Below are 12,797 nucleotides of genomic sequence, written 5' to 3'. Positions count from 1 at the left end.
CTGATGTGCCAATGGATTCTATTGTCCTGTTCTTCCACCTGTTAAGTCCATTGAATAAGAACTATTTTGGACAAATTTATGGTTACCAAAGGGTAAACAAACAGTGGGGAGGGATAAGTTAGGAGATTAACAGATAAACATAACTATATGTAAAATAAACTATAAGGATCCATTGTAGAGCACAGGGAACTATATTCAGTATCTTGAAATAATCTATAATGGAAAAAAATCTGAAAAAGAATATATGTGTACCTGAATCACCTTGCTATACACCTAAAACTAACACAGCATTGTAAATCAACTATACCTCATTTTTTTTTTTTTTTTTTTAGCTTTTTAGGGCCACACCCACAGCATATGGAAGTTCCCAGGCTAGGGTTTGAATTGGAGCTACAGCTGCTGGCCTACACCACCGCTCACGGCAATGCCAGATCCTTAACCCACTGAGCGAGGCCAAGGATCAAACCCTCATCCTCATGGATTCTAGTTGGGATTGTTAACCACTGAGCCATGAAGGGAACTCCCTACTTTTTTATTTTTAATTTTTTTTTCTTTTTAAAAAAATGTGTTTTGTTTTTTTTTGGCCACTCTGAGGCATCTGGAGTTCCCAGGCCAGGGATCAGGTCCCAGCCGCAGTTGCAACCTATGCCACAGCTGTGGCAACACAGGGTCCTTAACCCACTGTGCTGGGGATTAAATATTTGTCCCAGTACTTCAGAGACACCGCTGATCCTGTTGCGCCACAGTGGGAATGCCTATACTTCAATTTAAAAAATAAGAAATAAAAAAATGTTAAAGAGTTCGCGTTGTGGCTCAGCAAGTTAAGAACCCAATATAGTGTCCATGAGGATGCAGGTTTGATCCCTGGCCTTGCTCAGTGGGTTAAGGACCCAGCGTTGCCACAAGCTGTGGCGGTCACAGATGTGGCTCAGAACTGGCGATGCTGTGGCTGTGGTGTAGGCTGGCAGCTGCAGCCCCAGTTGCACCCCTGGCCTGGGAACTTCATATGCCACAGATGTGGCCATAAAAAAAAGAAGAAGAAATTTTACAAGAACTATTTTAAGGTCTCCTTCCTATCTGGAAATCATTGGCATTCCCTGTCTTTCACCTCCCACTTCCCCGGAAGACACAGGGGAGTTTTTCCTGGTCTAAATTTTGGCCTAGAGAAATCCTTAGGGTGAGAGGGATATGGGGCAGGAAAGGCAGTATCCACAGAGGGAGAAACCTGATTTCAGCATGGGGGCAAAGGTGAGGTCAAAGCCTGAACCAAGAAGAGGCAGATAAATATTTGTTTGTGAATGTTATGTCCTTCGCTGTCATTAGAGAGGTCAACTTTTTTGGCTGGGATAAAGGGAAAGTCCGATCTAGAAAGCAGTCATTTACATCAGGGAAGCACCAGTGCAAAGGACGTGCTTGGACCATCTCATTCCTCTGGCTTGTTTTTTTCTGGAGCAAGTGAGTATCTCCCATGGCCTAAAAGATCTGATATCCAGGGTGACTGAAGTTTCCGAGTGCTAAGCCACTTCTTAGCTTTGACCAGTCCTTCATCCCAAGCCTTTCCCCACTTCTCAAGCTGAGCACTGCTTCTTTCCAGCAGGGCTGTTCTGCAAACCCACCATGATCCAGACTGAGCTGCTCTTTTGCTGTGTCTTGCTGTCCTCGGTGACTGCCTTTCCAAGAAGTGCCCAGGAAGGGGCCCTGACCTTCCAGCCACCTTTCACAGAAACTGGGGGTCCTCTGGACATGCTCTCCAATCAGATCTCTCTCCCAGATCCCAAGATGTGTCAGGATCTCTTGCACGTGGTCCCCTCCTTAGCCCCTCTGCCTGAGTTCCTATCCAACTTAGCTCTGGAGGTGGCCCTGGAGGAGGTCGGCTGCCTGACTGAGGCCCACATGCTGGAACTTCAGCTTGTTAAGATGGGAGGAAAGGACACCACTGAAACCCTCATCCGTGAGAGCAAAAAGCGCAATGAAGAAAAAGGGATCGACGATGCTGAGATCATGCTGAGGGGTCTAGAAGGATCCCCAGGGGAGCTTAGGCGGGTCCAGCGTTCAGTTACCCTTCCTGAGGCATGTCAGCAGGAAGGTAGATGGCTGATCTACGAGCTAGCAGAACTGATAGGTGAGTTTGCTGAGAAGCTCCCTTCCACTGAGCTGGTAAGAGAGTTAAAGACGGCTGCTGTTGATGTCACCCAGAAGTGCACAGACGAGTCCTGGCAGCATTTGGAAGCAGTAGGCAATCAGTTGATGAAAAACCCTGAGACCAAAGACTTCACAATGCCTATGGACGATCAGATATACTTTGTCAAGCGTTCTGTAGCCATTCTGGCACGTGTTATACTGGAATTCATACAGAAATATTTCCAGGAGTTTTTTGGATAGGGAAGGCCTCTGAGGCATCATATTTCCTTTCTCAAATGTCTCTAAAAGACATGTGACTAGAGTCAGCTTTGCTAGCTCTCTTAGTTGGTCCTAAGCCTATTTTTTCTTTCAATTTCCCTCTAAGTTGTCAAATACTGTGGGTGTATTAGGTACTAGACTTGAAGGATATTGTAATCTTTCACCATTCATCTACCTTTCTAGTTCCCCAACTGGATGCTACACCTTGCTTATGTTAATTTTTAAACTGAAAAAAGAGATTAAAAGTTGCTTCTATATCAGAATCACAGTTAATTGGCCCTTTTTTTTTTTTCTTTTTGCCTTTTTCTAGGGCTGCTCCCATGGCATATTGAGGTTCCCAGGCTAGGGGTCTAATTGGAGCTGTAGCCATCGGCCTACGCCAGAGCCACAGCAACATGGGATCCAAGTCACGTCTGCAACCTACACCACAACTCACAGCAACACCAGATCCCTAACCCACTGAGCAAGGCCAGGGATCGAACCTGCAACCTCATGGTTCCTAGTCGGATTCGTTAACCACTGCGCCACGATGGGAACTCCTAATTGGTCTTTCTTAACTCTGGGTCTCCTCTGCTTCTTTTGTGATCTAGAGATGGAATGTGGCTGGGTCATGCAGGAAGTGCCAATATCTTTTGAGGCTGAGTGTGACAAGGGATTGGAGTAGTCAGTACAAATGGGCAAATATTTGTAGAGGTCATGTCTCTTGCAGATCATTGGGGAAAGCAACCATCTCCCGTGCTCATGGGACAGACAGTTGGGCAGAGTGGGTCTAAGCCTACCAGAGCAGTCTCCCATACCTGCAAGGAGTGGGGCCACCATGAGCAAAAGTCTCAGGTGATCTCAATGGGGGGACCAAGAAGAGCAATCAAGTCCTATTCCCCATCCCGTGGCCCCAGACTTAAAGGAAGAGAGACTAGGAGCATATGGAGGTTCCCAGGCTAGGAGTCTAATTGGAGCTATAGCCACCGGCCTACACCACAGCCACAGCAACGCCGGATCCCCAACCCACTGAGCAAGGCCAGGGATCGGACCCACGACCTCATGGTTCCTAGTCGGATTCGCTTCCTCTGTGCCATGATGGGAACTCCTCCAACAGAATTTTGAGGGATAATGGAATTGTTTTATATCCGTGCTGTCCAATATGACCAACAAAAATGCAATGTCTCTACTGGGTGCTTGAAATGTGGGTGATGCAACAGAGGAACTGGGCTTTCCTTCCATATTTTTAATTAATAGTTTTTATTCTTGGTATTACATGATAATGTCTCTAGGTGTTAAGGACTGAATTGTGTCTCCCCCCTGCCCCCAAAAAATGCATGGGTTGAAGCCCTCACCCACAGTGTGACTATGTTTGGGGAAAGGGTCTTTAAGGAATTAGGTCAGGTTAAATATCATAAGAGTAGGACCCTAATCCAATGGAACTGGTGTCCTAAGTGGAAGAGACACCAGGAATACATATACACAGTGGAAAGGCCATATGAGGGTGGAAAGGCCATATGAGGGCACAGCAAGAAGTCAGAGATATCTCAGGACTAACCAAACCTGCCAATGCCTTGACCTTGGACTTCTAGCCTCCAGACTGTGAGAAATAAAGTCCTGTTTAATCCACCCAGTCTACAGTATTTTTTGTTATGGCAGCCCTGGCACACTGAAATATTAAGTATGGGTGTTTTTTCACCTATTTCATGGTATCCTGTGAGTTCACTCAATCTGAAAAATTGTTCTTCTGCATATTAAAAACACTCTTAGAACTGAAAAAAATAACTTTCTCATTTCCTCTTTTTTTAGTATAGTTTTTTTTAACTGTGGCAAAAAGGCCATAATGTAAAATTCACCATCTTAACCATTTCTTAGTGGTCAGTTCAGTAGTGTTAACTATATTCCCACTGTTGTGCAGCCCGTCTCCAGAACTTTTTCATCTTGTGAATCTAAATATCTACCCATTAAACAACATCTCCCCTCCTACCCTAGCCCCTAGGAACCACCCTTCTACTTTTTGTTTCTATAACTTTGATTACTCTAGATCTCTTCTTCCTCATTACAATTCCCTTATCTCTGACCGAGATTCCTGCAGCAGCTTTCCTGCTAGTCTTCCTCTCTCCAGTCTCCCTTTCTCCTAAGTCCATCTTCCAAACTGCCTTCTGAGTTATCTCCCTAAAGCGTTGGTTTTATTATATCACTCACTTGTCCAGAGCACTTGATGGTTCCCCACTACTTGCAAAACAGGGTCCAGAGCCTCTGAGTGAGCCTGGTCTTTGACCAAACTTGGCAACCCCAGGGCCATGCCACCCACCCACACACCTACTTTACAATGGAGTTATCCTCACCTTGGAATACTTTTCATCCTCAAAAGCAGGCTTTTTCAGGAGTTCTGGTTGTGGCTCAGTGGTAATGAACTCGACCAGCATCCATGAGGATGTGTGTTGGATCCCTGGCCCTTCTCAGTGGGTTAAGGATCCGGCATTGCTGGTGTAGGTTGCAGAGCTGTGGTATAGCTTGCAGACGTGGCTCAGATCTGGCATTGCTGTGGCTGTGGCATAGCCTGGCAGCTACAGCTCCGATTCGAACCCTAGCCTGAGAAATCCCATATGTTGTGGGTGCGGCCCTAAAAAGCAAAAAAAAAAAAGAAAGAAAGAAAGAAAAAACAAGAAAGCAAATATGTTTTTGGGACAGCTGGAGAAGTGATCAGAAGCACCTTCCCATCCTACCCTTGCTACAGCTCCACTGCCACTTGTGCTTTGTAACTTTTAGTGGTGCCGAGCCTTGGTCAAATTTGAGTCTACGTCAGAATCACCTACAGGGCTTGTTAAAACATATTGTTGACCTTATTCTCAATCTCTGATGTAGCAGGTCTGGGATAGGGACGAAGAATTTGGATTTCCCATTGTGGCTCAGCAGAAACAAATCTGAATAGTATCCATGAGGATGTAGGTTCGATCCCTGGCCTCGATCGGTGGGTTAAGGATCTGGCATTGCTGTGAGCTGTGGTGTAGGTCCCAGACCCAGCCCGAATCTGCCATTGCTGTGGCTGTTGTGTAGGCTGGCAGCTGTAGCTCTGATTGGACTCCTAGCCTGGGAACTTCCATATGCCCCACATGTGGCCCTTAATAAATTAATAAATAAATATGGGACCTAATCAAACTTAAAAGTTTCTGCACAGCAAAGGAAACCCTAAACAAGATGAAAAGACAAGCAACAGAATGGGAGAAAATCTTTGCAAGTGAATCCACTGACAAGGGATTCATCTCCAAAATTTATAAACACCTTCTGCAGCTCCATACCAAAAAAAACAACCCCATCAAAAAAATGGGCAGAAGATCTAACAGACAGTTCTCTAAAGAAGACATACACATGGCCAAAAAACACATGAAAAGATGTTCAGCATCACTCATCATTAGAGAAATGCAAATCAAAACCATGATGAGGAGTTCCCGTGGTGGCGCAGTGATTAACGAATCCAACTAGGAACCATGAGGCTGCGGGTTCGATCCCTGCCCTTGCTCAGTGGGTTAAAGATCCGGCATTGCCGTGAGCTGTGGTGTAGGTTGCAGACGCGGCTCAGATCCCGAGATGCTGTGGCTCTGGCGTAGGCTGGTGGCTACGGCTCCGATTAGACCCCTAGCCTGGGAACCTCCATATGCCATGAGAGCGGCCTAAGAAATGGCAAAAAGACAAAAAAAAAAAAAAAACCATGATGAGGTACCACCTTACATCAGCCTGAATGGCCATCATCAAAAAAGTCTACAAACAATAAGTGCTAGAGAGCGTGTGGATAAAAAGGAACCCTAGTACACTGTTGGTAGGATTGTAAATTGGTGCAACCACTGTGGAAAGCAGTATGGAGATTCCTCAGAAAACTAAAAATAAAACTCCCATTTGATCCAGCAATCCCATTCCTGGGCATCTATCCAAAAACCATGACTCGCAAAGACACATGTACTCTGATGTTCACTGCAGCACTATTTACAATAGCCAAGACATGGAAACAACCTAAATGTCCATTGACAGAGGAGTGGATCAAGAAGATGTGGCACATAAACACAATGGAATACTACTCAGCCATTAAAAAGAACGAAATACCAGCATTTTTAGCAACATGGATGGACCTAGAAACTATCATGCTAAGTGAAGTCAGCCATACAATGAGACACCAACACCAAATGCTTTCACTGACATGTGGAATCTGAAAAAAGGACAGACTGAATTTTGCAGAACAGATGCTGACTCAGAGACATTGAAAAACTTAGGGTCTCCGGACAGCTTGGGGGGTGGGGGAATGTGCCTGGGCTGTGGCATGGAAATCCTGTTAAATTAGATTGTTATGTTCATTATACAACTACAGATGTGATAAATTTATTTGGGTAATAAAAAAATCTGAGAAAAAAAAATATATAAAATGAAAAAAAACTGAAAGCTCGTACCCTTTAACCTAGTTCACTCATCCTCCCATCCTGGGCTCATACTTAATTTCCAGAATTAAATTCCCAGAAGCAGAATTTGTGAGTCAAAGGATTTACACATTTTTGTTGTTGGCTGATCCATTAATATCTTCCTTATTTTTTTAATTAAAAAAAATTTTTTTGGTCTTTTTAGGGCTGTACCTGCAGCACATGGAGGTTCTCAGGCTAGGGGTCTAATTGGAGCTGTTGCAGAGCCCCAGCAATGCCAGATCTGAGACACGTCTCCGAACTACACCACAGCTCACAGCAATGCCAAATCCTTAACCCACTAAGCAAGGCCAGGGATCGAACCCAAAACCTCATGATTCATAGTCAGATTCGTTTCTGCTGCACCACTATGGGAACTCCCCATTAATACCTTCTTTAAAATGAAAAGAGTTGGGTTTTTTTTTTCTGGTTTTAAATATAATGTATTCACATTGCAAACTTTTTTTAAAAATTAGGCAATTTTATAGAAAATCTCCCAAATTTGATCACTCAGAGATCACTGTTAACAATGTTTTGGCTGAGGTATAATTTACCTATAATAAACCATGCAGTTTTTTTTTTTTTTTGGTCTTTTTAGGGCCACACCCACAGCCTATGGAATTTCCCAGGGGGTTGAATCAAAGCCACAGCTGTCAGATTACACCACAGCCACAGCAATGCCGGATCCGAGCTGCCTCTACGACCAACATCACAGCTCATGGCAACGCTGGATCCTTAACCCACTGAGCAAGGCCAGGGATCGAACCTGAAACCTCATGGTTCCTAGTCGGATTCGTTAACCACCGCGCCATGATGGGAACTCCAAAGATAGCCTTGCCTTTTAGTAGATTTTAGGAGAAAAGGGTTAAATATTTTTACCCTTTGTTATGCTACTACACAGAAACTGTAGAGTCCTAGGGTTTCCCTAGGTATTTAGCATCTAGTAACATCAGGTAGTGTTGGACCCCATTGCACCTAGTTTTTGCTTCCTCCAATTTCAGTAGTGTGTCCTTACTCCTCTTCCTTCTTCTGTCTGCTCTTAGTTGTCAGGGGCCACTGCTGGGAACTGAGATAAGTGAAATAAATAGAGACAAAGACCCTGGGCCCCTCCCTCTGGCCCATTTCCTTTGGTTGTCTGTTGTCAGAAGTGAGTGACAGCATCAAGGAATATTTCTGCCATAATGTATGTAGGAATCGGTACCAGTTTAAAAAGTTATCAGATACCTTCTTCCCTAATTTTTGGGCTGTAGTTACCACTAAACCCCAGATGAAGCCCAATTTTTAGCATTTTGGTTAGGTTTGGAAAGAGTTACTACCTAGCTGATGAACACATTTTATTTGCGTATTGTACTGGAATTAGAAAACTGAGAAGTAGGTGTTCCCATCACGGCGCAACAGATACGAATCCGACTAAGAACCATGAGGTTGCATGTTCAATCCCTGGCCTTGCTCAGTGGGTTAAGGATCTGGCGTTGCCATGAGCTGTGGTGTAGGTTGCAGACACGGCTCGGATCCCGAGTTGCTGTGGCTCTGGTGTAGGCCGGTGGCTGTATCTATGATTCGACCCCTAGCCTGGGAATCTCCACATGCCTCGTGTGCCACCCTGAAAAGACAAAAGACAAAAAACAAAAAAAAAAGAAAAGTGAGAAGTAAAAGATGTACTGATTTCTTTTAACTTACCAATCTTTTCAATTTCCCTAGACCTCCATCTAATCTACCCCCCCCCCTTTTTTTTTTTTTTTGCCTTTTTAGGGCCACACCCATATTGAGGTTCCCAGGCTAGGGGTTGAATTGGAGCTGTAGTTGCTGGCCACAGCCACAGCCACAGCCATAGCAATGCTGGATCTGAGCAACGTCTGCGACCTACACCACAGCTCATGGCAATGCTGGATCCCCGACCCACTGAGCAAGACCAAGGATCAAACCCGCATCCTCATGGATACTAGTCAGATTCATTTTCTCTGCGCTACAACAGGAACTCCTAATGTATCGTTTTAATGAGAACTTATTAAATATTTTGGGAGTCTCTTGCCACAGCAATCAACCTTTATGCCTTATCCCTCTTCCCCTTCTGAAGACACAGAGGAACTTTCCATCATCTCACATATAGGACCAGGGTAAAATCTTAGGACAGCAGGGATATGGGGCAGGACTAGCAGGGCCAAAAAGGGAAAAGGCTTATTGACCAGTATAGGTCAAAGGTGAGGAGGACAAAGTCTGGGCTGAAAAGAGATGCATAAATATTTGCAAATGCTATGTCCACTGTTTTGGAAACTATCAGCATTCTGGCTTCCTCGTAATTTGAATGGGGTAAGGGAGAAAGTGAGATACAACAAAAAGTCAAAACAGTCATTTGAGTCATGAAGATACAAAAGCAAAGGAGATGTTTGGACTTTTTTGTTCCTCTGGCTTGTTTCTTCCCCAAAACAGTGATAATCTCCCATAGCCTTTAAGAGTGGGAATGAAGTTTGCCCAGGGTAACTGAGGTTTCTAAGAGCTAAAATGTTTGCCATTTCTGACCAGTCTTGGTGTCCCTTCATCCCAAGCCTTTCCCACTTCCCAATCTGAGCACTGCTTCTTTCCAGCAGGGCTATTCTGCCAACCCACAATGATCCAAGCTATGCTGCTCTTTTGCTGTGTCTTGCTGTCTACTTCTCCAAGAAATGCCCAGGAAGGGGCCCTGACTTTTCAGTTGTCTTTCATAGAAACTAAGCATCCTCTGCTCTCCAACCAGATCCCTCTCCCAGATCCCAAGACTCACCAGGATCTCTTGTGCATGGTGCCCACCTTAGCCCCTCTGCCTGAGTATCTATCCAACTTAGCTCTGGAGGTGGCCCTGGAGGAAGTTGGCTACCTAACTGAGGCCCACATTCTGCAGCTTCAGCTTGCTAAGATGAGAGGAAAGGACACCACTGAAACACTCATCTGTGAGAGCAAAAAGCATAATGAGGAAGAAGGTATTGGCAATACAAAAATCATTCCAAGGGATCCTGGGGGCAATTACAGTGAAGCTTGAATAAATCCAAAACTCAGCTACACACCCTGAGGAATGTATTGATGGTAAATATGTCCACTGGGATGGTTGGTCTACTAGCCAGCTCAGATGGTGACTGAGTTTGCTGAGAAGCCATCTCCCATGTTGCTGGTGACACAGTTCAGAGCTTTTGCTAGCAACATGGTCTAGAACTGCAAGTATGAGTCTTGGGAACATGTTGAAGAATTAGGCAAAAATCTGAAGATACCCCGAAGTTAAGAGACTCTCAGGGTCTATGGATGATGACCATATAATTTATCAATATTTCCACAGTAATTCTGAAGTGTTTTATGGAGGAACTGATTCAGGAGGAACTTGTCCAGATTTTTTTGTTTGTTTGTTTGTTTGTTTGCCATTTCTAGGACCGCTTTCATGGCATATGGATGTTCCTGGGTCAGAGATCAAACCTGTGCCACAGCAGTGACCAGAGATAGTGCAGTGACAATGCTGGATCTTTAACCTGCTGAGCCACAAGAGAACTCCACTAGTTTATTTTTTTTTTTTTCTTTTTCGGCTGCCCCTTGGCACATCAGATCTGAGCCACAGTTGCAACCTATGCTGCAGCTGCAGCAACCACAGATCCTTTAACCCACTGTGCTGGGCCAGGGATGGAACTTGTGTTCAGAGACACTGCAGATCCTGTTGTGCCACAGCAGGAAGGAACTCCTAATTTTTATTTTTTATTTATTTATTGTCTTTTTGTCTTTTTAGGGCCGCACACATGGCATATGGAGGTTCCCAGGCTAGTGGTCTAATTAGAGCTGTAGCTAGTGACGTACACCACAGCCACAGCAATGCCAGATCTGAGCCGTTTCTGCGACCTACACCACAGCTCACGACAATGCTAGATCCTTAACCCACTGAGCAAGGCCAGGGATCGAACACACAACCTCATGGTTCCTAGTTGGATTCGTTTCCGCTGCACCACATGACGGGAACTCTTTTTTTTTCTCTGTCTCTCCTAATTTTTAAACTGAAAAGAGAAATAAAATAGAAGAGAATCATAGACATCTAATCATTTCTGATTCTGGGTTTCCCAGTTCCTATTATGTGATAGAGTGGAAATGTGGCAGGGACCTGTAGAAAATGCAAAAAAACAGAGTTTTAGTTATTGAGGTTGAGTGTGTGACAAGGGGACAAAGTTTGAGAAGCCAGTACAAATGGACAAATATTTGCATATATTACAGCTCTTACTGATTGTAGGGGAAAGCAAAACCTACTTTCTTCATGACGGAGGAGTAGGCAGAAAGGGATTGAGGAGCTACCAAAACTACCAAAGTGATCTTACTTCTCAATCACTGGACTGTGCGGTAATTTGGGGCCCCTATAAGTGGGTGGAAATAAGGCAGAGAAAGACCCCAATGACCTAAAGATTAAGAAGGCCAAGTGGGAACAATTGGGCTACATTTCCTGATTCTTAGGCCTTTACCGAAAAAGAACAGTTTGGAGGTGATAGATGAGGTATGTCCTGTGTCGTGGGCTCCTTTCAGACCACAGCCCTTAGGAAACAGTTTGTATGTTTCTGGTTTCTCCCCTCTCCAGCTAACTCTGTTCCGGACATGTGTGGTCTCAGATTCATCACCGTGCTAGTTGAGTTACTTCTTTGCTGCTTCCTGCTACACGCTGTGGATGCCATTTCATATGGAAACAAGACAAAATTCTTGGTGCATCTTCCCTCATCCTTGGGATCCTGGCCACCTTCCTCAGACCCCTTGTCTTGTGAGACCCTGCTCCCCAAATCCCTGCCTGGCTTCACCCACATGGCCCCTCTACCCAAGTTCCTGATAGGCCTGTCACTGATGATTGCTCTGGAGAAAGCTGGCTGTCAAGCTGATGTACAGGTCCTGAAGCTTCAGCTCTACCGCCAGGGGGGTATAAATGCTACAGAGATGCTTATCAGACATCTTCAAGAACTCGAGAAAGGCAGAAGATCAGGTAGGGGAGTATCAGTGGATGCCCTGTCCTCTGCTCTGCAGCAGTGGGCCGAGGAGCAGCCAAGCCCAAAGAGGGCTCGTCGATCCCTCTCCATCAAGGACTGTGATCAGGAGAAGGAGCAGAGTGTGCACAATATAGTCCAGCTGTTGCCAGGAGTGGGAACCTTCTACAACCTGGGCACGGCTTTGTATTACACTGTTCAGAACTGCTCCGACAAGGCCAAGGAAAGAGGCCGAGATGGGGTAATTGATCTGGGTTATGACCTCCTGACAGCCATGGCTGGAACATCATGGGGGCCCTGGGGAATACTGATCAGTACTTCACTTAAACCTGTAGTGAAGTCTGGGATTCATCGAGTGATCCAGTATTACAATGAGAGAGAGGTGAAAACCCCTCCACCAGAGGTCAGCAAGGAGGTCTTGGGAAGCACCATAGCTATGGGTGACCTGGTAGAAACAGCTACCGTGACCCCTTTGGTGTCAGAAGTAGTAAGTTCACCTCCTTACTGGTGGTGGACCTTATTCAAGGGCTACAACTAAGATCCTGGCTTTGGGAATCTTGCGATATAAAAGAAGGTGGTAAACACATTGGCTAGATCTAATATTCTGACAAGTTTGTATGTGCGTTTTCAAAATCCATATATCTAATTTGTTATCGAGGAAGGCAGTGCCGTAAAATGTAGGAATTTCAAATTTTGTTGTTCAGAATCAGAGGATTTGACTTAGAATCCAGGTTCTACTCGTTAGAGCTTCGATCAGTAACTAGTAATTTCACTTCTTTCTCCAAACTCAGTTTTTTAAATTTCTAAAGTGAGGATAATGATTTTCACCTCAATGAGTTTTGTGGAAATTAAAAATTATACATTGTGTAAATGCTTAGCACAGTGCCATCAATAAATAGTTTTTTTGTTGCTCTTATTACTTAAGCCCTCCCCTTCCTGTCCCAAAGTAATGAAAATCAAAATCCATCTCGCTTGTTAGTTTAGCGCCTCTGAGCGCATG

At 44.7% G+C, this 12,797-nt stretch overlaps 2 protein-coding genes and 1 pseudogene across 2 annotated transcripts; all 3 read left to right on the top strand.

The window, feature by feature from the left end:
• Nucleotides 1-973: 973 nt before the first annotated feature.
• On the top strand, nucleotides 974-2,663 carry LOC125131744 (apolipoprotein F-like). The gene is made up of 2 exons (XM_047788516.1): nucleotides 974-1,455; nucleotides 1,598-2,663. The coding sequence occupies exons 1-2, from the start codon at nucleotides 1,299-1,301 to the stop codon at nucleotides 2,380-2,382; spliced, it is 942 nt and encodes a 313-aa protein (XP_047644472.1). The 5' UTR covers nucleotides 974-1,298; the 3' UTR covers nucleotides 2,383-2,663.
• Nucleotides 2,664-9,435: 6,772 nt separating this feature from the next.
• LOC125130385 (apolipoprotein F-like) lies at nucleotides 9,436-10,011 on the top strand (annotated as a pseudogene).
• Nucleotides 10,012-11,420: 1,409 nt separating this feature from the next.
• On the top strand, nucleotides 11,421-12,365 carry APOF (apolipoprotein F). Its single transcript, XM_047785810.1, has one exon. The coding sequence runs from the start codon at nucleotides 11,421-11,423 to the stop codon at nucleotides 12,333-12,335; it is 915 nt and encodes a 304-aa protein (XP_047641766.1). The 3' UTR covers nucleotides 12,336-12,365.
• Nucleotides 12,366-12,797: the final 432 nt, after the last annotated feature.

Source organism: Phacochoerus africanus, chromosome 7 (genome assembly GCF_016906955.1).
Source record: "Phacochoerus africanus isolate WHEZ1 chromosome 7, ROS_Pafr_v1, whole genome shotgun sequence".
NCBI classification, from domain to species: domain Eukaryota; kingdom Metazoa; phylum Chordata; class Mammalia; order Artiodactyla; family Suidae; genus Phacochoerus; species Phacochoerus africanus.
Note: the sequence above shows the minus strand (reverse complement) of the source record. Positions and strands in the feature narration are given on the sequence as shown.